The sequence below is a fragment of the Rhinolophus ferrumequinum genome, chromosome 17 (assembly GCF_004115265.2).
Source record: "Rhinolophus ferrumequinum isolate MPI-CBG mRhiFer1 chromosome 17, mRhiFer1_v1.p, whole genome shotgun sequence".
Taxonomy (NCBI): Eukaryota; Metazoa; Chordata; class Mammalia; order Chiroptera; family Rhinolophidae; genus Rhinolophus; species Rhinolophus ferrumequinum.
In genome coordinates, this window is record NC_046300.1 from 8948136 (window position 1) to 8975919 (window position 27784).

The 27784-nt window shown below is 46.0% G+C and overlaps 1 protein-coding gene across 1 annotated transcript; it reads left to right on the forward strand.

The window, feature by feature from the left end:
• LTF (lactotransferrin) lies at positions 1 to 27233 on the forward strand. The gene is made up of 17 exons (XM_033132871.1): positions 1 to 154; positions 3130 to 3293; positions 5362 to 5470; positions 5787 to 5969; positions 6327 to 6474; positions 7458 to 7513; positions 10551 to 10729; positions 11185 to 11359; positions 12264 to 12418; positions 13665 to 13755; positions 14597 to 14644; positions 15603 to 15758; positions 17389 to 17530; positions 22277 to 22344; positions 24178 to 24362; positions 25420 to 25609; positions 27019 to 27233. Exons 1-17 carry the CDS (start codon positions 112 to 114, stop codon positions 27051 to 27053), a joined length of 2127 nt encoding a protein of 708 aa, XP_032988762.1. The 5' UTR covers positions 1 to 111; the 3' UTR covers positions 27054 to 27233.
• The last annotated feature ends 551 nt before the right edge of the window (positions 27234 to 27784 follow it).

A 27784-nucleotide genomic window follows, 5' to 3' on the forward strand; every position in this document is an offset into this window, starting at 1 on the left:
TTTAGGCCACAGGGCGGGGCAAACCCTGTGAGGTCACCAAGCCCTGGATAAAGGGGTGCAGAGCACGCGCAAGTAGCAGAGCCTTCATTCGCTGGAGTCAGGACCCCAGACATGAAGCTCATCTTCCTCGCCCTGTTGTCCTTCGGGGCCCTTGGTGAGTGCAGGTACTTGGGGACGCGCCCCCGGCAGGCGAGCGTCCCCATCACTGCGCCCCGCGGGGTGGGCGCCTCGGTCACTGCACCCCGCGGGGTGGGCGCCGGGTCGCCGCCCCTTGGCGCGTGAGCTCGCAGCGCCTGCAGCCGGGGAGGCACCCCGGAGTGGGGCCGGGTCCCGCCCATCTGCCTGGGGAGGAGCCCGTCGCGGCGCCTAGAACTGCACAGAGCTCCCCAAAGGGCATTCCCAGACCCTGTCCCATTTTGTCCGACCCATAGTACCGTGACACGAGGTTTACAAGGGAGGAAAATGAGACACAGAGACGGACGGTGAGTCGCTTGCCCAAGACTCACAGCAGGGCTGGGGCTCAGATCCGAGCTCCTGCAAGGGTCGTGTAACTTGGGCAAGACAGAGCCTCCCTTCATTTAGAAGAACTGTCCAAACATCTTCCCACACAGCTGTGAGGCGGCAGGGGTAGGCAAAGGTACACACACGCCTCCCGCTGCAGAGGGGCCCCCGGGTGGAGGCGCAGACCTTCCTGATGAGACCCCTCTGTCAGAGGGTGGAGAGAAACTGTAGATTTCTGGTTTGAAATGTGCCCGGGCTAGAAGGGACTAAATGGAAAGGACTAAACAATTGTTAATTCTGTACCTAAGTATCTGAAGTAATTTCTGGGGTACTCTGAGGGTACTCACCTGTGATGGACATTAGTGATGTGAGTGGCGGACAGGCTTCCTCAGTGGAAAGGGGGGTCCGTGGCAGCTGCAGCAGAAAAACTGTGATGAGCAGCAGCCCCCAGGCACCTAGGCAGTGTGTGGGGGTCGGAGTGAAAGCCGAGTGAAAGTCTAGTGTAGCCTCCTTCTGTCTTAGGACATCTAGGCAGCGCTGGAAGCTTCCTGGATGGAAGGGGGGCGGGCGGTTAGAGAGCAGCAGTGAGCTTATGCCCCCAAACCTAGGGAGTGCGATGCAATACCTGTCCGTGCCTTCTGGTCCCCTTTTCCAAATTCCTTCCCAGTCTGTTGCTCATGTTTTTATTTTCTTAACTGTCTTTTGAGACGCAAAAGTTTTGAATTTTGATAGGTCCAATTAATTAATTTTTAAAAATTTATGGACTGCTTTTGGTGTCATAGCTAATGAATCGTTGCCTAACTGAGGTTGCAAAGGTTTTCTTTTGTGTTTTCTTCTAAAAGTTTAATTGCTTTATCTCTTACAGTAAGTTCTGTGATCCACTTTGAGTTAATTTTTCTGTGTGAGGTGGGGCTCTAAGTTTATCTTTTTGCATGTGGATATTTAATTGTGCTAGCACTATTTGTTAACAGACTACCCTTTCTGTCAATTGTCTTAGCACCTTTGGCAAAAATCAATTGACTGTAAATATAAGAATATAGTTCTGGACTCTTAATTCTGTTTTGTTGATCTATATGTCTACCTTTATGCTAATACCAAATTGTTTTGATCACTGTAGCTTTACATATGTTTCGAAATTAGGAAGTAAAATTCCTCCAACTTGGTTCTTTTTCAAAATTGTTTTGGCTATTCTATCTAAATTACATAAAATAAATTGTATAAATATAAATTATATAAAATTGTCTTAGCTATTTTATATACATTTATTTATTTATTCTTTATAAATTTTAGAATCTGCTTATCACTTTCTGCAACAACAACAACAAAAAACCTGCTGGAATTTTGATAGGGATTATTGTGTTGATTCTCTATATCAATTCAGGGAGGATTACCATCTTAATGACACTGAGGCTTGTAAAACATGAATGTTTCTCCATTTATTTAGATTTTCTTTAATTTCCTTCTGCAAAGTATTGGAATTTTCAGTATATATGTCCTGCATTTCTTTTCTTAAATGTTTTCCTTGGTATTATTTTTTTTGATGTTTTTGTGAATAGAATTATATTTTTAATTTCATTTTCGGATTATGCAATGCTTGTAGGCAAACATATCATTGATTTTGTATATTGATCTTGTTTTACTTGCTTATTCGTTCTAATAGCATCTCGTGGATTCTGTAGGATTTTCTACATAGAGGATCATGTCATCTGCAAATAAGTCCTGTTTACTTCTTCCTTCCTAGTCTGGGTGTCTTCCCCCCCTCCCCCGCCTTATTGTTGTTGCTAGGACCTCAGTACCATATTGAATAGAAGTGAGAGTGGATGCTCTTTCTGGTCCTGACCTTAGGGGGACAGCATTCAGTCTTTCACCACTTTAATATGATGTTCACTGCAGGTTTTTTATAGCTGCCCTTTTTCGGGCATCCATGTGGTTTTTAAGAGCTGTGAGCACATCTGGTCCAGCCTCTTCCCCAATTGCATAGATTCTAGCAACAAAAGCAGGCTTGGCAGGAGAACCAGTCTTTCCCATACAGAGGTGAATGGTGGTAACTCGGGCGCACTGACCCATTTGGGACACGACTTGCTGCAGCCACTGACAAGGAGTCGGGTGTATTTTCTTCCGTTTCCTTGACATCAGCTGGGGAGATGCTTGTAGATACAACACTTTAGAAGGAGCAGGATTCTCGGCTGGACTTTGCCTCTGCTAAGCAACCAGTCACTCAGCCTCCTCAAGAGCCAGGTTCCACATCAGGAACAATAATCCCTTTTCTGCCTACCTCCCGGGTCCAAGTGGCACAAGGCAGGTGAAGAGCTCTGTAAACTGATGCACGGGACCACCATCATTTTTCTAGGAGTGGGAAATGTGTCAATCACAGGAAAGAAAAGGACCCAGAGGCTCTGACTGTCTCCTGCGATTTCCTGAGAATCACAGCTCTCTGGCCAGGACAGAGTGCTTATTAGGCCAGCAAGACACTTCCACCTGAAGAGAGCAGCCTGACTTAGCCACCGAATGGAGAGGGAAGGGGAGGAGCAGAGAGAATGGAGGAGTCTGGAAAACTCCGTCGGAGGGGGAGGCAGTCTCTTCTGTGGGCAGTGGCTGAGCCCTTACTCCTTGGCCTTTTCCTCCCAGGACTGTGTCTGGCCGTCCCTAGGAGAAGCGTTCGGTGGTGCACCACATCAAAACAAGAGGCAGTAAAATGCTCCAAATTACAACGGAATCTGAGAAAAGAGCGCGGCCCCTCTATCTCCTGCATAAGGAAAGCCTCCCCCACCGAATGTATCAAGGCCATCGCAGTAAGTCAGCAAGTGCCACATGTTGGGTGGGACCAAACGGAATGGAGGGGAAGGGAAAGGAACGGGTAAAATAGAAAACCTGCTTTCCACTCCTCCTTCTTCTTTCCTTCCTGGGCACCTGTCAGTTGGGAGCAGTCTTCTCTTATAGGACACAATACTATTTTGAAAGCAGAAATTAGCATTCTAAAGTAGAGAGAAAATGGGTAAGGAAACAGATCTCAACATAATTTTGTTCATAACAACTGCACAAAAATGACAGAGCAATAGTCATATTGGATGAATATGTAAGACTGGCAAAAGTCAAGGTTACTCTGAAAGGTATTAGGTTGGTGCAAAAGTAATTGTGGTTTTTGCAATTATTTTGAACGCTTTTAAACCGCAATTACTTTTGCACCACCCTAACACAGCCTCCAGAAGATCATTACCTCTACACCCTGAGAGAAATAATCTCAGCTGATTGTAGTCCCCACACCACATTGTGCGGCAGGGCCTGCCAGGGCACCAGGCCCGGGAAAGACATTTGTCCAAGACATTTTCAAGGAGAGAGAAAAGGGAATCATAGCTTCTGGAAGATTTCAGATTCCCTTTGTTTTCTGAGATACAAGATTTACTGAAATAATTTTTACTGATTCACTCAACACATATGTTCTCTGTGCCACGGCAATGTGTACTGGACTCTAGCACAGAGTGGGTAATTTGTGTAAAAGTTTCCAGTAAGATTTAGGGGTATCAGTACAGTAGTTAGGATAAAAATAATCAAGTTTGAGCAATGATTTAGAATACTATTTTACGACTGTGGCCTTTGGACAAACAGGAAGGGAAATCTTTAGCTTTTAAGCAATGAACTAAATCGTGACGTAAACTGACAGATTTTGAAATACAGAAAATTTAATCCATCGCCAGTAAAAACATTACAACAAGAACTGTAGAAAGCCCCAGAGTGAATATTCACCAGCTCTGACAGGGGATTCCTTTTACGTTCTATAAAGAAGCAATTCAAATGGGTAAGAAATGTAAGATCACGTAAGAAAAATGATATGAACAGAGTATTCGTAAGAGGGAATTCATTATTAATAAAAATACTTAGGAAATGTTCCCCTTAATAGTCAGAGAAACACAGATCTAAGCAATGTGTTAGCACCTGCATTTCCTAAAGTGATAACACTTAATAAAACGAAAGCCTGTCTGTTGGTGATTCTATAGTGAAACTGATCCTCGGGGTCTGTGGCATTCCAAACTGGCATCATGGATTTTCTGGAAAGCAGAATGGCGATAGCAGTCAAGGCCGTGAAAATACACATGCTAATTCTCTGGGTGATTCCACTCTCAGATGCCTATCCCACCACAAAGGTCTTCAAAGGAAAAAAAAGCTACGAGGATAAAACTATCCATGAAAGCATAGATTTAACAGAAAAAAAAGTCAGAAATAACCCAAGTGCTGAACATGCGGGAGAATTACTTAATAAATTTGGGAACAACCACATTATAATAAAATGTTATGAAGTCTATAAAATCAATAAAGGCTCTATAAAGGTAAAAAAAAATGTATACAGTTTTAGATGAATCAAGCAGTGCACAAAATATTATCTTTACCAGATTGCAAATACAAGAAATATGGAAGCATATGAGAAGTAACACGCAAAAGAGGATGAACATGGTTTATTATGATAATTTTAAGGTATCTTAAGAGTTAGAATTTCTATCCAATGAAAAAGAGCTTAAAAGAAATAAATATAGAGCTAAAACAGGGGAGAAAGCCTCTAGAACAGACAACTTTAAATATAAACGACGGTGGAGGGTGTGATCAGCAGAGCGAAATAGGTGTGCAGGCACAAGACAAAGGGACCGCGTGCCAACCTCGGGAGTTAAAGCAGTTGGTTTGGTGCTCATTGTCCCAAAAGAGGGACCCTTGGCTCGTGCCACCTCTCACAGGATGTGAGTGCACATAATCAAAAGCTTACCCTTTTGACGATCTTTCCAGCCACAGAGCCTTCTGTCATCCTGAAATCCATGTACCTGGGTGAGGGCAGGTTTTTTCCTGAAGCCAGTCTGGCCTCTTTGCTTTCAGACAAACAAGGCAGACGCTGTGACCCTGGATGCCGGTTTGGTGTTTGAGGCAGGCCAGGAACCCTACAAACTGCGCCCTGTAGCAGCAGAGGTCTACGGCACCGAGGAACGTGAGTCTTCTCTGGGGACCCGGAGCTGGGGTGGCCCTGGGTTCGTGGAATCAGAGTGGCTGAATGGCAGAGGTAGGGTCTCAGACAGCATCACACTTGCAGGGGACGGAATCACTGTGCTCTTTGTGCCAGAGGCTGACTGACTCGGGGAGGACCCTGTGTGCTCCCTGGGGAATCAGGGCAGGCTCTGGGGTGCTGTGCACCAGGTGACACTGAAGCACCGGGGTCCCTTTCCCATCAGGACTAGGTCAGGGTGGGCTGTTTTTCTCCTTTGGGTCCAGGCCAAGAGCTTTCAATTCTGTCTGCCCCTTTGCAGAGCCACAAACCCATTACTATGCCGTGGCCGTAGTGAAGAAAGACAGCAACTTTCAGCTGAATCAAACACAAGGTGTGAAGTCCTGCCACACCGGCTTCAACCGCTCTGCCGGGTGGAACATCCCTATGGGCACCCTGCGTCCACACCTGAACTGGGCCGGGCCCCCAGAGCCCCTTCAGGAAGGTAAGATGGCTGGGGGTTTGCGCGTGATCTCAGGCAGGGGTCTGTCTCTACTCCAGTTCATACACAGCCATGTTGGGACCATACAGGTGAACAGGTGGGATGGCTCTGAGGAGGAGGTGGGGTGAAGCAGCTCGATGTGTCCTGGTGGGGACCTCTGCACCAGCTGCCTTTGGGAGCTGGGAGCTGAGTCTGCTCTCAGCCAAGGTGCTTCTCTGAGCTCCCAACCTCATGACAGAGATGACACGTCTGGCACGGGAGGAAGAAGGGTCTGCCCAGAGGGGATCGCACACTGGGAGGTGTAACTGGCTGTGGCCAGGCTGGCTCACACTCTGTGATCTATTTCTCTGTATTCAACAGCTGCGTCCAAATTCTTCTCCGCCAGCTGTGTGCCCTGCGTGGATGGAACACAGTATCCCAGCCTGTGTAGCCTGTGTACGGGGACAGGGGCAGACAAATGTGCCTGCTCTTCCCAGGAGCCGTACTTCGGCTACTCTGGTGCCTTCAGGTAAGTGAGACTGTTTTCTTCTCCCCACTGGCCTGAGTGCTACATGTCCCCAGGCCAGGAGGCCTTTTCTCTGGCCCCAAATAGACTTCAGCCAGCTTGTAGGGGCCAGAGAAGCAGTCCAGGACTCCTACTGCTGTGAAGATAGAGAAACTGAGTCCAACGAGGGTGATGCTTTTGCCCAGTGCATGTTCCCCTCCAGCCCCTCCAGGACCCCGCACGTGCCTCCTCATCTCTACACCAGCCTGATAAGCAGTCCTCTAGCAGTGGCTGCCTCACTCTTCCCAGAGAACCCTGAATCTGCTTTGCCCCCTTGTTGTCCCGACTAGTGTTCTGACTGCTGACTTCTAACCACAGAGGGACTGAAGGAGTCTTGTCAAGGGACAGCCAGTGCCAGGCTCCTTGCTGGGCAGGATGGCGGGGTGTCCAGGCTGACTAGGTCTGCCCTAACCGAACCTCCCCCGACCCCTGCCCCAAGCTGGAAGACAGTGAGCCCTGCCTGGTTGGTCTCTGTACCCTCTCTGCCCCCATCAGGCTGACGCTGCTCCTCATCCCCCCGTCTGCCTCCTGGGCTCAGGCAGTTTTCTAGAGGGAGGCCTCCCCACTTCTCTGCCGGCCAGGGTACATTTGCCCACTCAGTCCTGGGAGAAAGAACCACATAGCCAAGAATACTGAGACTTTGTCCTCTGGTATAGAGGCTTCAAAGCTCTCTTTTCCATAGAAAGACATAGTTTTGCTCTCTCAGCCCTTAGAGCTCAAGGATGGGGTGTCTGGCCAGCATCCCTGCCTTCCTCCTCAGGCTCTATCTGGAGGTGGCCCCTGCCACGTTCCCAGCCAGTGTATCCCACAGCCGGAGAGTCCCGCCCTCCGAGGAGCAGACAGCCACTGGCGACAAGCCCCAGGGCCCTGTTCCACAGGGAGCCACCAGGAAGAATTTGGTGCGGCCTGCACTGTGCTGATCCTTCTGGTGCCTTCTCATTTCACAGGTGTCTGAAAGACGGAGCTGGAGACGTGGCTTTTGTCAAGGAGAGTACCGTCTTTGGTAAGAGCAGGGAGAAGAGCTGTGGGGGCTGCCTCCTTTTATTTTATTTTATCATCATTCTGAATGCTGAGCTAATTTGATTCCTCAGTTCTTGGCACACCTATGACCAAGGTTCCCTACAAGGCACAGCTCTTGTTTTATGTAATTCCATAGTTTAAATGACCAGTTTTCTTGAAATCTTCCACTGCCCTTCTCTTTCCCCTCACAGACACCATGCCCCCCAGTATCTTCTGACATGTATGTGCTCTTGCACAATGTGCAGTGCTGGTTTGGGCTTCTGGGTTCTAAGCTCACAGAATTTTTCCTGAGTGTCAGAAACCATGATGCAGCCAAGGTTTTCCACCCAGAACTTTGTGTTAGAGAGTTGTACGTGGGTCTAATTTAGTGGTTCTAACAGCTGAGGAATTCTCCACGGAAGACGACCACCAGATTTTATTGATCTATCACCATAGTGGTGGACGAGGTCACCTTGTCCTTCCCTTTACCACAGACAGCGTGACTCATGAGTGTCCTCTTACTGTCCTGCTGGAGGATGTCTCTGAGGGACTACACACTGAAGCACAGTAGCTGGGTACACACGGGCTGAACACATTCTACACTGGACCACTGGGACAGACCCCCCATATTCCACCCAGGACCACTGGAGAAGGCCCCCACCTTCTTCCTGGGGCTATCAGGTTACTCTCAGGAATTACAGCCCCCCCCCAGAATTCTGCAACTGTTCTCATTTCCCCACAACTTCAACTTAGGGTATTTTTGGCTTTCATATTTTTTTGACTAGAAAGCAATAGATATCTCATTGTTGATTTAATTTGCATTTCTCCGACGTCTAGTGAGTTTGATCGTCTCAATATCTTTGCTAGGAATTTGGGCTTCCCTTTCTTATTTCATAACCTTGGACAACTCTTCTATTAAGTTTCATGACTGTTTCTTCATGATTTTGATCCAAGGATAGGAGTTCCTTCTCTCTAAATACCAAGCCATTGTTGGTTTTAGACTTTAAGAAGATCTTTTCTCAGTCAAAGAATCTGTTGCTAGCATCCTGTGTGGAACAGTCCTTGATATTGATAAGATCCAATCGATTGCTTTTGTCCTGTTGGTTTGTGCTTTGGAGATCTTTGAAAGATGCCCTCTTCACCCAAAATCATAAAGATTTAAAGACAGCCTCTTGCAACGTTATTTGTCTATATGTACTTGACCTTGGTGTGTATTGGGCTTCAGCATTTCCCCCCTTTACAGTGAGACCATTGTTATAATAACAACCATAAAAAAATTCCACTTTCCCCCTACTGATATGGGGAGCCACTCCCACATCAAATTTGTATATATTCATGGATCAATTTCTGAGCTATTTTGCTTCACTGGTGTATTTGTGTTTCCTGCTTTTATTACCCTGGCTTGTTGTACTGGGTACAGCATCTTAATATCTGGAAGAGAGACATGGTCGGGGGGACTTTCTCACCCTACACTTTGCTGTTCATTTTCAAAAATTTTAAGCTAAAATGTTAGAATTATTTTGTTGAATTTGTAAAAACTTCACAGTTTAATTTTAATTATTTTGAATTTAAATTGTTCCATGAAAAAATTGAATACTTGCGATGTTAAATTGCCCAATCCCTGATTATGATAAATCTCCTCTGTGTGATAATACCTCTTTTTATATCTTTAATAGAATTTAAAAATTTTCTCTCTGTTGGTCTCATGCATTTTTGGGGGTGTGGGACGAGGCTGATTACTATTTAATGATTTCAGTTGCTATTCCAGGACCGTATAGTCTGTATTAGCTCCTGTTTGGTTTCTGTAGTGTTACCCTCTGAACTCTCTTGTTAATTTTATTTGTTTTTTTCTTGGTTTTGTTGGCTTTTATATGTAGATGATTTCAATGTTTTTAAATAGAGTTTTTCTTTTTGCTTTTAGTGTTTACATCTCCTATTGCTTTTGTAAATTGTGTAATCTAGACCTTCTGGAATTGTGTTGTCAGTGTGGTAGCTACCATCCTTGCCTTGTTCCTAAATTTTAAATGAATGTTTAAGTTTTCTTCTTTGAGTATGATTTTGCTGTACATAATATTTGGATAAATGGCATTTCTCAAGTTCAATAACTTTTTCTAGATCTCTATATTACTAGTTTTCTGAAACTAAAAAAAAAAAATCATAATAGACATTGACCCCATAAATGCTTTTTTGGCACCTACTAAGATGATTTCATGGTTTTCCTCCTTTAATTCATTATGTCGTGGATTACTTCAGCTTTTTTGATGTTCAGCCATTCTTTCATTAATGGAATAAACTGATAAACCTTAATCCTGATTGATTCATTTTTAAAATACTCTTGTTAGACTGATTTAGCAAATATATTATTTGAAATTTTTACATTTATGTTTATAAGTAAAAGAGGCCTGCAATTCTTTCCTCCTGTACTTCTTTCTCTGATTTTGAGATCAAGTTTATACTAATCTCACAAAACGACTTGGTCAGGTTTCTGTCATCTTGTGTATTCTGAAGCCATTTATACATGATATAGGTGAACAGTTCCAAATTGGGCTGAACACACTCATGTAAACAGTCTTTTCCCTTCTTTTGATACACCCAGTGTTCGGAGGTGACTCAACCATATTTCCTCCCTTAAATTTTTTGTCATTTTTATTTTTTCTAGAGATGTGGGTCAGGCGGCACTTCTTGGCTGATGCCTAGACTTGTCTCTATCATGTGACCCTTTTCTAGGTGGGGTTGCCATGGAAACAGATGGGGTCTGGCTCAGTCTCCTGGGCTCAGCAGGCAGCAGTTACAATCCCAGGACAGCCCATATGATACAGTCAGAGCAACACTGGGCTGGCCCCCAAGGCTTTCTGGGCATTGTCTTCACCTTTCTGAGTATTCTGGAGCAATCCACTGCCTTTCTGACTCCCCAGTTTTGTCACCGGTATAAGATGTCTCTTCCAGCTCAACTTCATGGGGGGAGAGGAACAACAACTCCTGGTTACTGGCTGGAGTGGGCTCACCTGGGCCCCCCAACCCCTCCTTTCCTCTTTCCCCAGAGAACCTGCCAGAGAAGGCCGACAGGGACCAGTATGAGCTGCTCTGCCCAGACAATACTCGGAAGTCAGTGGATGAATACAAGGAGTGCCACCTGGCCCGGGTCCCTTCTCATGCTATTGTGGCCCGAAGTGTGAATGGCAAGGAGGACTCGATCTGGAAGCTTCTCAACCAGGCACAGGTATCTGCGCCCACAGTCCCTCTACCTGCGTGGATTAGGTGGTGGGAGGTTCCTTCCTCCCCTAGCTTCCCACCACTCTCGAAGTCCTTCTGCAGCCTCACTGCACAGGAGTTTATGAATTCAGTGGACTGCTTACCTAGGCTGTACTCTGGACGGCAGAAACTATGCAGCACCTCCAGCATTACCCACTGACAGTGTCTCATGGGCTGGAGCAGAAGCGGGGAGGACAAAAATATTCTCAGGACTCTAAGGTGCTTGGACCCCAGCGCTGCTCTAAAGAATAAGCTGTAACTGAGCTATGTCACAGGGATGGCACGAGTCCCTTGCAGGAGGAATCAAACAAGGTTCCTGCTCTCAGAATCATCCCTAAGTTCCAGATACTCTTTTTCAACATCATGCTTCTGTTTCTTTCTTATTGACCGCTGACATCATAACTTCTGTTTTTCCTTAATTAGAACAAGTTTGGAAAAGGCAAGTCATCGGCATTCCAGCTCTTCAGCTCCCCTCCTGGGCAGAAGGACCTGATGTTCAAAGATAATGCCCTAGGGTTTGTGAGGATCCCTTCGAAGATAGATGCTGGGCTGTACCTTGGTTCCAAGTACCTCACAGCCATCAGGAACCTGAAGGAAAGTGAGTGAAGACAGGCTGGTGCGGGTGGTGAGCCATGGCTGAGCCCCTCCGGGGCCAGCACCTCACACCGCCTCGTGTTTCGGGCTCTGCTCTGTAGTGGTCACTCGTCCACCTCCTGGCCACTGGAGGTCTTCACCGTGCTAGGTTTGATGCATTTGTGCATGTCTTCTGTTGACCAAGTCAGGGCATGTGGGAGTGTCTCTAAAAGGTGTTGGCCACCTGAGTCCCTTTGTGCAGGCTCACCAACCCTGACAAAAAAATCAAATCAATTTGATTCCTATGAAGTGAGAAATATAAACATGAACCAAGAGAGCAAGGCCTCTTCTGGGTGAACCCAGAGGCCTGGTGGCACCTTGCCCTGTGCCCGGGCCCTGGTCTTGGCCCTGGCCCTGGTCTTGGCTCAGCCACGGCTCTTCCTCTACTGGGGGGGCTTGGGGTGGAGTCTGGGTGAACCCAGAGGTTGCATTGTCCTTACTGGTGGTGCCTGCCGGCCCTAGGGGAAGTCAGGGACAGGCTCAAGCTCCCCTAAGTCGACTTGTGGGGCTGCCACTGTCTCTGCATCCTGGAGTTTTGATCCTGCATCCTGGAGCTTTTGATATCAGGCGAGTCATTATACTAAGGATTGAAGGGTGGATTAGAAGGCAGGGGAAGAACAGGAAGGAAAAACAAGGTGGGCAAGCCCCCCTGAAGGAGGGGCTGGGAGCTGAGAAAGGATGGGGAGAAGGGCAGGTGCCTGCCCGAAGACTCTTCTGCCCAAGAAGTAGGTCTGGTCGGCGTCTGCTGGAGGGTCAAGCAGGAAAGGCGCTCTGAGCCAGTGGAGCTGCGGCCCCATAGAGGTCGGCAGCGTGGGAGTGCCCCTTGCAAGACTCAGGGCTCCTGTTGACCATTGTGTCCCTCTGGGCAGCGGCTGCGGAGGTGGAGAAGCGGCGTGAGCAAGTCGTGTGGTGCGCGGTGGGCCCCGAGGAGCAGCGCAAGTGCCAGCAGTGGAGCAACCAAAGCTCGGGGAAAGTGACCTGTGCCACAGCCGCCAACACCGAGGATTGCATCGCCCTGGTCCTGGTAGGGGGCCTCCGCGGTGGGAGCCTGTGTTGCGTTCGGGTGGCTGGGTGGGGGCAGTGGGCTCCTTAGAAGACCCCAGGTCACAGGCATCTGCTTAGAATTGATGGGGCGTCAAGAGGCACTGCCAGGGGTGGGGGACGGTTAGGAAGGATGGCCTGGGTAGGGTCTGCTTGGGGACAGCACACAGTGTGCAGGCAGGCACAGCTTTTAGTTCAAAAGCTGTTTACTGTGGGCTTGCCACTCCGCGGATTATATAGTAAGAACCACGCAGGATTATGGCAGGTACTTGGGAAAATACAGAAAGGAATGATGTAAGAGAAATAATAAGTAAACAAATAATACATACATACATCCATCCATACCACGTGGGACCTCACACTGAGGGGCGCCACTGTGACAGTGCCGGTAATGTCCCACTCCAGGATTGCTGGGCACAGCGACTCAGGCTGACAGCAATGCTGGAGCACACCCCTTAGGTCGTTTTGGGGCCCTTTACACTTAATAATGTATCGCCACCATTTCCCCACATGAATACTCTTTGAAAACACCTCGAAGCCGTAAGTTCTTTTGAAGATGCAAAGCAGTCATAGATGAGGAACGTGTGGCTGAGTTTAGTCATGATGCTATTCCTCTTGGTCCCCTTACTTTGTTATTATCCATCGCCCTGTGCTGAGCATCCGTGAATAGACGTCTTTATCCACATCTCCTGTTATTTTTAATGTTGTTGTAAAAAAAACAATTGGGATGGGGCCAAAGAGGGAGTTTGGGGCTCTTGATAAATCTGCGTTCGCATGTTGGAGTGTGGACTCAGTCGTTCTGACGGCGAGCCCGTTTAATTCTTTCTGCTCGTTTGTTGACCCACTTCTGTGTGGCACCGGCTGTGGGGCTAATGAGTGGAGATGAGACAAGGCCAGCTGGTCCCATCTGTCTCAGGGAGCGAGGCTGGTCCAGCAGGGAGTCCCAAGAGTGCTTGGAGTACAGGTAGGGTTCCGTCCAGAGGACAGAGGGTTAGTGCAGCCTGTGCCTGGTCTTGCCAGTGGAAATGACAGCGTGAAAGGCACCTGGGGCTGGCAGGGAGTTAAGAGTGCACGTTGTGTCCTTTGGGTGCTCAGTTCAAACACCCCTGCCTCTTTCTGCTACTTCGTTGGGACACCTGCCATAGAACCTTTCTCGCAGAGAGCTATATAGGCAGGTGGGACAGGAAACAGCCTGACTGTGGTGCAGGTGATTTGCTTTGTCTTCGCAGAAAGGAGAAGCTGATGCTATGAGTTTGGATGGAGGATTTATCTACATCGCAGGCAAATGTGGTTTGGTGCCTGTCCTGGCAGAGAGCCAGAGTAAGTATGTGTGGGGGTGTGTCCTCTCTGGTTTATTCCCCCTGGGTTATGGGGTGGAGTTCGGCAGGAGTACCCCTACTAGGTGGGTCCAGATGGAGACATTAAGATGGATGGACACATTCAAACAGGAGAATGGGGAAAGAAGGAACAAAAGGGGCTGTGTTACCTACAGTGTCTCTTCTATTGAGAACTGACAAAGCACACATTGGTTTCCTCTTTTTTATTTTTGAAAAGATTTTTTAGTAACGTGTAATGTACATACAGAAAAGTGCACATAAGTGTACAGCTGAATGACATTTCACAAACTGGTGCATGCCCAGGCACTAGTGCCCAGATCAAGACACAGTAAGTTTCACAAGTCCCTTTGTGTCCTCCTGTCACCAGCCCCCTTACTGCTGCCAAGGGTAATGACTCCTGACTTCCGAGGGCACAGATCGGTTCTGCCTATTTTTGAACTTTATGTAAAAGGAGTTGTACATCATGTGCTTTTTAAAGTATCTTGCTCATTGTTGTATGTGTGCTATTCATCCATAGAAGTGTGCAGTTGCAGAAGATTCAGTCTCATTGTTTAGGATTCTATTGTGTGACTCTGCTGCTATTGTTTATCCATTCTACTCTAGATGGGCCTCTGGGTAATTCCCAGTTGGCAGCTGTTGTAAATAATGCTGCTATGAACATCTGTGTCCAGGTATTTTGGTGAGCAAATATATGCATTTCTGCTGCCTGGAGCAACGGGGACAGTCTCTTTGAATTTGATTCTGCATGGTTGAGATTGAAAAGTTTGTGACTTTTCAACAAACCCGAGAGTTTCACGACATTTTGTTTGTTTTTATTCTTTCAGAATCCGAGAAAAACAGTGACACAGACTGTGTGAATAGACCCGTGGAGGGTGAGTGGGAATCAGTTACTTTCAGAGTCAAGGATAAGTCCTTGTTGCTAGAGAAAGACGTGGCAGGAATTGACAAAACGCACACAACAGACACAGCCTTCGAAGTCATACCTTCTTTTGAAGATGCAAACCATTCATAGATGAATAATTGTAGTTAATGTTTACAGTGACTTTCACACTTGGTAGAGAGCTTTCAGAGTTCCTCAATGTGCCCTGGCCATGTGGAAGGAGGGGTGTTACACCCGCATCTCATAGGGATGAGAAACAGTGGTCCAGATGGTCTCCCGAAGTGCCCCGGATCTCACAGCCGTAGGTGACACTGTGGCAGCTGCTGGCCTCTTGTGCTAGTCCCGTGCTGTGTGCACCAGCCACACCTTCCTGTCAGAGCTGGCGCTTGCTCATCTTCATAAGGGCTCCGCAGGGAGAGTCTGTCAGGTGCACCCGGTCAGCAGGAGGATTGCCACCACACGGACCCTTTCACAGTGCAGGGCTCATTCGGACTCAGCACGGGACGGTTCTTGGAGACACACACACCCCTGCATCCAGATGGCACTTAGCCTGGTGGCTGTCATTCCTCTGGCCCAATGAATATTGCAGTTGGTGATTTATGCACTACTGGGGTCAGGCTTGTTGTTCAGTGGTTGTTGCTTTAGTAGCTCACATCTAAAGGTGAATTGCTGGTTTACAACTCAGGGAAGGTGTGTGGCTGGTGAAGGACAGTCCCTAGCAACCACTTAAAGGATCAGCTTTTCTTACGATCTCATTTCATAGCCCAGATCGGTCTCACTGTAACATGGGACAGCAGCGTGAGCCCTTTTGGGGTACCTAACAATGTCCGTTACCTGGGGGAGTCGTTGCTGGGGATGCTTCCTGACCTACTTTGGCCTGGGTTGCAGGCTGCACTAGAGCCCACACCCCAGTCCCCAGGAAGGTAAGACTGGCTCTTCTATCCTCCAAGGGTATCGTGCTGTGGCGGTTGTCAGGAAATCAGATGCTGATCTCACCTGGAATTCTCTGAGAGGCAAGAAGTCCTGCCACACTGCTGTGGGCAGGACTGCAGGCTGGAATATCCCCATGGGCCTGCTCTTCAACCAGACAGGCTCCTGCGATTTTGGTAAGGAGTCCTGAGGGACGTGGGTGAGCCACAGTGGCAGTGGGCACGTGGAGCTGTGGAACCTCAGGGACGGGAGGGGGCAAGGGGATTTGCGGGCCTGCAGCCCCTTTTGGTGTAAACAAGCTCAAGGACACTGAGTGGTGTCCCATGCCCCATCCGCCCCAGTCCAAGGTCAAACACTGGAATATCACTCTGTTCCTCTGCACCCTAAGAATGGATGCAGGCTCTGAGAAGTACACAGGTTAGTTTTGACTTCTTGGAGCTCCAGATCTAAATTCCTTCCAGGTGCTGGCTTCCTAATTTGGGAAAAGGCACCTGCCTGCCTCATGGCAGGTCACTTCTGTTACTAAAACAGAACTGACTTCTCGCTCCACACTGCAAAGGAAATGGAATAAGACCTCAAGGATCTAGCTCCACCTGCTTCTGGGGCCTTCTCTTCCCGCCACACTTCATGCTCACACCCCATGCATAAGCCTGCTGCGGGCCCGGTCATGTGGGGGTGCCCGACATGTTCTTGCCGCGTTTCACCTCCTGAGCAGGAGCAGGCGTCTCCTCGGGCAGGCTTTCAGCGGGCCGTGCTCCTCACCAGCACTGCATGCCATTGTCTCTCTCCGCAACTCCCTGGCTGCCTCCGAGCTGGCTGCTCCCCGGCCCCCGTCTGAGGCCGGCACGTGGTGTGGCTCTTCCAGTGCTGGGGCTGCAGTCCAATAATGGCTGCTACTTGCTCCTCAAGGCAGGACTTTCTTGTCACCTCTATTTCCTCTCTCCTCAACCCATATTAATCCATGTTAACTCCCTGGGTCAAATCACTGGATGGGTTAGTTCAGATTACATTCAGCTAAAAGGGCAGAGAATGCCAAATAGTAGCGGCTTAAGCAAGACACAGGTTTGTTTCTGTCTCCTGTGAGTGAAGTCCAGAGGTTGATCGTCCAGAGCTAGTATGATGACAGCACGGTGTCAGGGACCTGGGTTTCAAACATCTGGCTGCTCTGACATGTGTGGCTTTCATGCTCAAAGACACCTCAGTGGCCCTGTCACAATGGGAGATCCAGTCCCTGCTTCTGCATTCCATATGCAGAATGAAAGAAGAGAAGGGGCTAAAAGCATGTGCCACCGTCTTTTAAGGATGCTTTCAAGACGCTGGCGCTCAGCACTCCCACTCATATTTCACTGGCCAGTACCTGCCACATCGCTGTATCGGCCACAGGGCATGAGATCAGGCTAGTCTTTATTCTAGGGGACCAGGTGTCCAGGTAAGAAGCAGGGTTTCTATTACGGAGGAAAAGGGGAAATCAGATCCTGGAGTAGGCAACCAGCAGGTTGGGCTACAGGTGGCCAAGCTCATCAGTTGAGTCCCCAGCTCAAGGCTGTGATGATAGGACCCCCTGTGTGGTCACAGACTCTCATCCCCTGCCCCAGTCAGGTTTCCTGTCAATGACCACTGTCTGAAGCCTTTTCTGATTTCTAGTGGGCTGTGGATCGGTGGTAACATCACCGCTTGTGACAGTAACTGTTCTGTCTGTCCTGTGCAATATCATGAATCTAAACCAAGCTGCGTCCCCTGCTGAGTAAAGGCCACTTATGTGAACTCAGGTAGGAAGCACTGACTTCCCATGTTCCTTCTCTACAGGTGAATTCTTTAGTCAAAGCTGTGCCCCTGGGTCAGACCCGAGCTCGAATCTCTGTGCACTGTGTATTGGCAACGAGGCAGGCGAGAACAAATGCGCGCCCAACAGCAATGAGAGATACTATAGCTATGTCGGGGCTTTCAGGTGAGTGTTGTGATCGAGCTCCCCCAGGATAGGGCCTTATACCTCATCCTCCAACAGCCTGGCACTGCATTTCTAAGGGGTCACCTTGGGGGGGCTGCTGACGGGCAGCACCAGTGGGAGGGCTCCTCCCACCATCCTCACCACCCCAGAAAGTGGGGGCTGGCACCTGGGCTATCTGACCTCAGCGTTGTTGGGCTCCTACTGTGGCCTGGAGCCAAAGTCCACCTCAGTGGGCCTCCATGTCTTCATCCTCAAAATCAAATGGATAGAGTATGTGGTGTCTTAAGTCCTTGCTGCAATTCAAGTTTATGGAGAAGAGTTTTCTTTTTTATAGCCACTACCCTCACCTTCCAACCTAGGTCATCGTGTTTTACATTTCACTTTCCTCTTTGATTTTGGCCTTAGAAATGGCAAAGAGAAAGAGCAGGATTGCAGGGTTGTTCTCCACTCGTGAAGTGAAAAAAGAACAAATAGGTCTTCAGAATTATAAGCACTTAGTGATTTGCAGTAACTATCCACAGCCCACATTTTACAATCCCGTCATTCATTTGGTTGTTTCTCAAGGGTACTTACTAGATTAGGGGTGCGAAGGGCAGCGTCCTTCCTCACCCCCTTTTCTCCATTCTCCAAGAATATATTTTGCCACCAGATGGCATCACATACCTGAGAATGACAGGGATCAAACTGATCTTTGAACTTCTTAATATAAATTCAGTTGCCTTCTTTCACTCCAGTGGTGAGATGATACAAAATCGCTTTTACTATACTCTGAGTGACTCCTACGAAGATATTTTGTGAAAGTACACAAATATCTTTAAGGGACTAAGGATCCACAAATGGAAAACTTGTGATGATTCCATTCGGAAATATTGAATAGACACACCTATCTGATAACACCCTAAGGAAATCATGTAGTTTATTCCCCCCCACCCCAAACTTATGGTAAGGTATTATTTCACTGGAAACACCTACACTGCAGTGTTTATACTACAACAAAATGCTTGGTCTTTTGTTCAAGTTGAAAGCTGGAACGGGAAGTCCTAGTTTCCTCTATATTTCTAACGAATAGCCCTATAATGCTGGTTCTTAATTTTTAACTGTCAGCTGTTTTCTGATGACTTTCTATTATGGAAAAAGAAGATCTAGCCTCTTGTACTGCTCTTGTGTCTCATCCACCCACAACCACAAACTTCACAAACTTCCTTTTAGCTTCCAGCAAGATTGGGTGCGTCATATTTAGTGCTTATGTTACTATGAATACCATGTTTTCCCGAAAATAAGACCTAGCCGGACCATCAGCTCGAATGCGTCTTTTGGAGCAAAAATTAACATAAGACCCGGTATTATATTATATTATATTATATTATATTATATTATATTATATTATATTATAGTAGACCCGGTATTATATGATATGATATGATATGATATGATATGATATGATATGATATGATATTATATAAGACCTGGCCTTATATTATAGTAAAATAAGACCGGGTCACATATATTAATTTTTGCTCCAAAAGACGCATTTGAGGTGATGGTCCGGCTAGGTCTTATTTTTGGGGAAACAGGGTATAGAAATGTTATCTTCATATTAAATATGTGGGATAATAAGATTAAATTTCCTTTATTGTAGCAAGTTTTGGTATGCTCTGTACAATGTTAACAGACGTCTGATTTATTCACTTATTTTGTTTTCTGTGCTTTAAAAAAAAATCACTAATTCATCTCCGAGCCCTCTACCAGTAGTCCAGCTCTCCTCACAAGACGTACACAGAGTGGGTGCTGCCCCAGGTTTATCACTTACTTGGGAATGTTACTCCTGAAGACCTCCATCTTCCTGCCCAGTCTGGATTGGTGCCTTCTAGGCTCCATGTGGTCCTGGGATTCCCCTTGACCATTGTTCCGGGACAATGTTCTGGGACCAATTGTTCTGGGACTTCCCTTTGTCTTTCTTCATGTTAAAGTACCTATTTCCTGGATCCCACATCATTAGCTGTTTTGGTTTTGTTGTAACAGAACACATCTTTTTGAGAAAGGGTGAATAGGAGTTGCTAATTTTTGAGTATATACATGTCTGAAAACATCTTTATTTTACCTAAAATGATATATAGTTTGGCTGGATAACTAAGTGTAGGTTGAAAAACATTTTTCCTAGGATATTTGACAGGATTTCCATATCTGGGGAATGGCAGCACTAGGCTATTTTGCCCAACTCTCCCACTGAAAACAAGCAAAACTGCTGGATTAAGTGATCTCTCTTTCTCTCTCTCTCAAAAGCATTGAATAGCTGACAGAGTAATAAGGAATTATTAAATTAAAGTCTAAGGGAAAATAGGAATTCAGAGAGCTAAGTGGGACCACTTTGCCCTGAGGACATTTACCTTTTCTGACAAACTTACTTTAAAGTAAGAGTGAACCAGAAGTAACTTTCATGCTTCCTCCTGCTAACGGGGAGGAGAATACACACTATCCCTGAGAAATTGAAACCATGAGCTAATTCTTGCAAGGATTTGTAGCTCAAACCTGTGTCTCCTAGGATGATCTAGAAATTCTCAACTCATACAGTTTTTTAAAAAGTGATCCCAGACTACTAGTTTCTCTAGCAACCTGTCTGAAAGACAGCATATTCAGATTAGTTCTCAAAGACTGCTCAAAAATACTCTTTCAATAATAATGAGCTGTATACAGTAAATATTAACCAAACACACAGGAGAAAAAGTCACCAGAAGCAAAATCCAGCAGTAAAAGCACGTTAGCACTTTTAAAAGAAATAGAACTTCTATAAAGGAAAAAAATACAGCAATTGAAATTAGCTATGCAATTGACCAGATTAACTGTTTAGAATAAACATAACTAAAAAGAGTAAAGTGGGAAATATGTGAGAAAAATTATCCAGAACGTAACATAGAAAGACAGAACATATAGCAAATTTAAAGCATTAATCCATTGTCTTGTGATTTCTAGAGTTTCTGTTGAGAAATCTGACACTATTTTTGATTCTCGGTTCTTTGTATGTGACTTTCTTTCTTCCTGAAAACTTTTTTTTGAGTTTTCAAAAATTTATTTTTGGCTTCCTAATTCTGAGAGAATAAGCTTTTGAAGACTTATGAGGTGTTTTAGACAAATAGGTCTGCACAAAAAATATTTTGTGAAGAGTAATTAAATCAGGCACATATAATTTATATTTCTCTCTAAATTTTCAGATATTTAACAATGAATGAAAAATATTCTTTAGGAAAAGTGAGGTTTAGAAATAGTGTAAAAACTATTTTTAAAAAATTCTCCAGTGTTCTGAAACTAACAATGATTTTTCTGTATGTGAGTCTTCTGTTTAATTCATTGGATTGGGCACTTGGTGGACCCTTTTGTCTAGAAACTCAAGTTGTTCAGTTCTGGAAAATTTTACTTCATTATTTCTGATAATTTTTATTCTGTTTTTTCTGATTTCTCTTTAAACTTTAATTCTTAAATTATAGACTGTCCTGGATTATCATATCATTTTCTAACTATTTTTTAAATTATTATTTGCTCTTCTTTACCTTTTAGTTTCTGTGATATTTACTCAGTTTAATCTTGTAATCATTATAGCATTTTACAGAATTTTTATGATTAGTCCTTTTTACTTCCTAAAAACTTTCTGTAGTCTGACTGTTCCTGTTTTAGATCTTCCTGTTCTTGTTTCATGAATGCTGCACCTTCTTTCACCTCTTTAACGGTAGCTTAAATTAAAATTTAAAAGTTTTATTCTCTCTCCTACATTGTCTCTGTATCCTCTGAATATACTTGCTCTAGTTTCCATCATTTCTGACATTTCTTCAAACATCCAGTGGTCTCTGGCTGTTTGTCCATATTTGCGAGTGAAGTACCAGAGCTGACTGTTAGCTCTGCATCAATTGCCTCGTCTTGATGAGTATCAGCCTCACTCTAGGGCAATTGATTTGTGTCGTTTCACTGTGGAGCATCCAAATATCAGAACCTATAAGTAAATATTTTCCTTGAGTGGATCAGATTTTCCAGACATGGAATCCTCCTGTCTGCTTCTTGGGAGTCTGAGAGGGGTAAAGAGCTATGATTTAACTTTCCAGGATATAGACTTTTCACTCCACTACTGTTTGATTTCTGTGTTGGGCCTCTATCCTCAATTCTGTTTGGTTCTCTGGTCCATAGTGTTGTTCAAGTTCACTTTCCCTGTGAGCCCCTTCAGTGGGGGGGGACCATCTCCAGCTGCATGGGATAGGAGGATACCTAAACTGCAGCTGCAGGCTCTATGCAGTCCTCCTGTTCTCAGCCACGTGGAGTCGTGTCTAGAACTTCTAATTGTTGAGACTTTTTTAAGTTCTGCAGTGCACATCAGCTTCCTTCTGGGCTTCCCCACTTCTAACTTACGTTACAGCTTCCTTTGCCCTGCTGGGTCAATTACTCCTCATCCATTTGCTCTCTAACTTCCAAAAGTTGTCATTATTATCTTCTCTTTTTCCCTCCTTGCTCTCCTCTTTCTCACGGGTCTATAGCTTAAAAAAATCTCATAAATGTCATTTTATTGGGAATTTAGAAGGAGGGAAAATATATATATGTGTTCAATCTTCTGTTTTAAACTGTAAGTTCCTGGAAATATTTGTCTTTATCTTTTCCATGTTTACTTCCATGTTTCAGATGTTGGAATGTATATAGCAAATATTTATGAAAAATCTAATAGTTTCTCTTCTCTGATAATGTGTTGATTTTTCTGGAACATTTCAGGTGCCTGGCTGAGAATGCTGGAGACGTTGCTTTTGTGAAAGACACCACTGTCTTGGAGAACACTGATGGTAAGTGACGATGTTTCCCCTTCCGCTTCAGAGAAGACTCCTTGGCATCGCAACACAGCCAGGACTCAGATTTGCAACTGGGAAGATAGTACAGTAAACCCTTTTGCAGACTTTTGATTAAGTTAGTTCTGAAATTTTTTTACCTCAGTATGCAACATGGTAGCATCTATAGATGTCATACTGATTTTGAAACAGCTCTCCCTCTCTCTCTCTCTCTCTCTCTCTCTCTCTCACACACACACACACACACACCAGCAATACTCAGTAGTAAATGTTTCCTGGCATTGTCTAGATAACCACAGAAGCACACCATCTGCCTGACCCAGCCTATGGGAAACTGTATGTGGATGATACTAAAAAAAAACCCAACAAAAATAAACAAACAAACAAACCAAAAAATTGAACATATGCAAATAAAATTTCCCTTTTCAAAAAAGAAAGTAGAGGCCTTCATTCAGCTCCACGTGAGCCCCCCCATCCCGAACCTCCTTGGGAGTGAAGGGAACACCACCACAGGCAGATGTAGATGGCGGAGATAACCTACCAGCCAGTGGTGAAAAATCATCACTCCCCTCTGACTGCTAGATGAAAATCATAATGACGCAATTCAAGGCTCCTAGCCATCTGCTACCTTCCAAACTGCACGCCTCTCCTCAGCCATCACCACACAGCCTCTTCACCCATCCTCCTCAGTAGATGACTTGCCATTTTGTCCCCTAAGAAAGAACTGCCTCAAATTTTTGCCTCCCTCCTTTAAAGATATCAACAGTCACAGCCACTCCTTCCTCTTCACGTCTCTTGGGAGAGGCACTGAGGTTAGGCGTATAAATTTGGAATGACCTCAATACAAACAGACAAAGCAAAGAGAATGGTTGGAGTGCTTTCTTGAGGAGAGAGGGCAGAAGGATAGAGGCAGGGGCCTGAACAATGACCTTGTATGTACACACACATGGACACACATGACCCGCATACAATTCCATCTCAAATTTATGAACCATTAATCTAACTGATCTCCAGGGATCAGCTTGACGTCTAATTTCATTTTAAGCTTCTGTATTTTACAGCTGTATTGTATTGGAATTGACTAAATATATTTGATAAATCCATAGAAGTTCTTCTCTTTCTCTGGTCAAACTCAGAGCATTTGAATATGAAAGGAAGGAGAGAAACAATTTCTTCTTGAACATAAACCAGCTATTCTTTTTCTGGAACTCACTGGAAAATATGGCACAGGTAGAAGGTTTCCTTTTTTAAAAATTAAAAAAGAATTAACAGCGTCATTGAGATACAATTCATAACTATAAAATTCACCCCTCCAGAGTGTACAATTCAGTGGTCTCCAGCACATTCTCAGATTTATGCAACCACCAACACAGTCCAGTTCTAGAATGCCCACATAATCCCGTAAAGAAACCTTGTACCTAATAGTCACTTCTCCACTCTACCAGAGCTGACAGCCATCAGTCCACTTTCTGTCTCCCTAGACTTGCCTATTCTGGACATTTCACAAAAATCCTACAATGTGTGGCCTTTTGTGTCTGGTTCTTTCACTTCGCATCATGTTTTCAAGGTTCATCCGTACTGCAGCATGTATCAGTCCTTCACTCCTTTTTATGGATGAATTCTGTCTCATTGTATGGATCCAGCATTAATATTTGCTATGGTTGAAGTTTGTATAGCTTGTGTAGGACCAAGCTTCTTTCCCTCCCCTTCACATCACTGCATCCCCAGTGTGTGCGTTTCAAGAGGTCAGTGGATGGGCACACCCACCTAGAAGGACCGTTTCACGAAGCTGGGCAGCCGTGGCTGATGCCACCTTTTCTCTCTCTTCAGGACGTAGCACTGAAGCATGGGCTAGGGATTTGAAGCTGGAGGACTTTGAGCTGCTGTGCCTTGATGGCACCCGGAAGCCTGTGACTCAGGCTAACAGCTGCCACCTGGCCACGGCCCCAAATCATGGAGTGGTAGCTGAGAAAGAGAAGGTAGAACACCTGGAACAGGTGCTGCTCGACCAACAGGTACTGACCACCAGAGCCTCCTGCCCTTCCTTAATGACATGGGTTTGTGTTCGGAGGGGTCATCACGGAGCTGGGTGAATCAGCCCATCTCAAGCCTTTCTTTCTAATCCCTCTGCTTGAAGCTGGGGGTGACAGTATTTGCTTCATGTTGTGGGTCTGCCCAGTCTCAGTGAGGACAACTGAAGCTTCTGACCCCGGGCATTCTGGGACTGACTTAAGTTCTGCCCTAAGTCTCATGTCCCTGGACTCGTGTTCACAGCCTGGCTCAGAGATAGTGACCGTCCTTGTCCCTCCTTTTGTTCTTTGAGCAAATGAGAGTGGTGACCGAACCTTCCTCCCACAACTAGGTAGAAAGTGGCCTACTCTGGTGATGCTTACTGAATCCGGCTGACCGAGCAATGTTCTAGACATGGCCCTTGCATTTGTCATCTCTATGAACAAAGATCCAGAACTTCTGTAGATTTCAGTCTATCTATGAGAAGTGGTTTGAAGGAAATCCTGTGATTGCCTTTATATCTGTGATTCTCTATTAGAGCTTCTAGTTTTGTATGGAAACATCATCTTTCCAGGTGTGCTTTAAAGACAGGGGCCCTGGAATGGCAATGACAGGCACAACAAGTGGCAGTGACTCGGTCCGTTGGCAGAGATGATTTCCAATGCAGACTGCCTCCCTGGGAGAGCTGGCCTATTTGAATTTGGCTGGTGATCAATTTTGGGGGCAGTTCTCAAAAAATCTTCAGCAGTCACCTAGTCACCCATAGAAGTTCTAAGGATAGAGACCACCGATTAAGAAAGGAAAGATGGTGGGAGGGGAGATCACAAGTGATGAGGGGCCTGGGTGCTGTTTAGGGTGGGTCTGCCAGCTGGGCCATGGGAAGCAGGAGGACATAGGACAGAGGAGACTCTGCCAAGGCAGTGAAATGACGCCAGAACTCAGCTCCTTTCACCCCACAGTTTTCCCAGGGCTAATCCCGGATGCAAGAAGTGTTGCATCCAGAATTCACAAACTCTCCTGGTTTCCTCTGCTACTCACTTGCTGTGTGCCCTTTTGATACAGGTTAAGTTTGGAAGAAATGGACAAGAGTGCCCGGGCAAGTTTTGTTTGTTCCAGTCTGAAACCAAAAACCTTCTGTTCAACGACAACACTGAATGCCTGGCCAAACTCCATGGCAAAACGACATATGAAACATATTTGGGACGAGAGTATGTCACGGCGGTTGGTAATCTGAGACAATGCTCCACCTCCCGTAAGTGGACCATAGCTGGCTCCATGAGAAGCCACCATGGGTGAAAGTCAGGTTGGATGGTCAAACATCATTCTAAGAAGGAAGATGGCTATAACAATGTTAAGGCAATATAATATCTCTATGCCTCGGGAAATTACAATCTCATTGATGAGGTGTAAGAATTAGAACATAAAGCAGTAGATAATATGCTAAATTTCTATAATGCTGATAGTGACTGTCATGGAGTTTTTAGAAACTAATCATTTATTTTATTCACTAAATGAAATGTGTGTGTATATGTGTATACACATATACACATGTACATACATATATACACATATTGTATTGAGAAATGACAAATTCTGGTTTCTAGACAGTTACCATAAATACCAACTATAGAGAATACAAATGCTCAAAAAACATTTTAGCTGGGAAGTACTGACAATAATTCAATTTTTAAAGCACATTTAGAAGACATCACAGAGAGTTATGAGCCTTCAGGTGATTCACAGGTTCCAGTGGGCGTGGCCTCCCCTGTGCCCCACTAGTCATCCAGAGTCCTACCTGGCCCCTCACCCAGGATGGTGGAGGCATTGGAATTGGTGGTGTTGGTGGTGGAGGGGGGGGGTTGGTCCAGGGATGGGGGTAGGGCCAAGAATCTCAGTGCTTCTCAACCAGGGGTGATTTTGCCCCAGAGGGGACACTTGGAAATGGCTGGAGATATTTTTGATCCTCATAACTCAGGGGGCGCTGCTGGTATCTGTGGGGAAAAGCCAGGGATGCTACTAAAGAAAACACAGAACCGTCCTCACAGCAAAGAATCCCCCAGCCCCAAATGCCAGTGGTGCCGAGGTGGAGAAGCCCTGCTCCCGGGGAATTGTGCTGAAGGTGGTTCTAGGACGACACTCAGAGAAACCCAGCTGTAGGGCTATTCTTGAAAGCAGCCAACTCACGATGGGGTAGACTGCACACCCATGTCTGTCCAAGCTGAACCCTCGGCACTTAGCACGGTGACTCATTTGTGAATGAGCAGGTGAACACTGTTGCAAACAGATTTTCATGAAGGTGACCTTGTTAATTGCTCATGTTCCAGAAGTTATTGGACCATCCATGTCTCGTGCACTTGAGAGTGTGGCAGTTGATTCAATTCAAGACAAGTTGGGTGGGTGGGGTGTGTCACTTGGGCCAGAGCAGGGGTCACCCAGGTTGGTGAGGGCCAGAGCTGCGAGTACTCCCTTGGGCTCTGCGGCTGTTAGGAGGAGAGGCTGTGGGGAAATGTGAGGAGGGCAGCATTCACTTAAGGTGGTGGGAGAAGAGCAGAAGAAAGTCTGTTTTAGTAGACTCTTTGATTGCTTTGCTGATTTAAAAACAACAACAACAACAACAAAAGAAACCAGTTTCTGAATCTCTTGCTTTGTTGTGTTCCACAGCACTTCTGGAAGCCTGCGCCTTCCTGAGGAGGTAAAACCCAAAAAGATGGCCCACGCTCCCCTCAGGGAGCCCCAGCCCTTCACCGCTCCCGGCCCCAAGCCCACTGGGGCCGCCTTCTCCCTTCCTGAGGTGCAGTTTTCTAGTCACATATGCTTTCACGATTCCCTGCTGTTATCTTAGCAAGAAATAAAATCAGAAATGCTGTTGATTTGCATTGCTGGTGAAGCGTCATTCATCTTGCCGAGAACTGTGTACTGAAATCATGGGTCTGACCAAATACCCACACAGTGGGACCTGTCCTTCCAAGTTTTTCAGGTCCAACTCCTCTTTCCTGCAGTTTTCTGTGATGCCAGATGGTCTGGAATCTAAGGACAGGCCACGCAGCTATTCTCTCCAAGGGCACGTGGCTGGTCATTCATATAGTTGTCTCAGTGCGTGAGCGTGTGTGTGTGTGTGCGTGTGCGTGTGCACGCGCATGTGCATGAGCATGTGCGTGTTTCCAGGGCAGGGGAGGGAATAGAGAGTAGGAATCAAGGGATCAATGAGAGAAACTGCGTATCAAGAAGATTGGTGAGTATTTGGTACTTCAAGTCAATGGCAGCAGATATAGAAAATGGACACATATAGGCCTGATAGGAAAACGGGATAGATGTCTGTCCCTTGGCCTTAGTGGCCCTCATCCTCTTGTCAACCTCTAGTCACTAGTTTTTCCTCCACGTTTCTCAGCCAAGGTCTTCAAACGTGGTCTAAGCACGTTGCCTTCAC

What these genes read in the sequence shown, in the direction of transcription:
- LTF (XM_033132871.1), top strand. Translation starts at nt 112, where the DNA reads ATGAAGCTCATCTTCCTCGCCCTGTTGTCCTTCGGGGCCCTTG. An exon ending in GGTCTACGGCACCGAGGAAC is followed by an intron (nt 5,471 to 5,786) that starts GTGAGTCTTCTC and finishes GCCCCTTTGCAG; the next exon opens with AGCCACAAACCCATTACTAT. An exon ending in CAAGGAGAGTACCGTCTTTG is followed by an intron (nt 7,514 to 10,550) that starts GTAAGAGCAGGG and finishes CTCTTTCCCCAG; the next exon opens with AGAACCTGCCAGAGAAGGCC.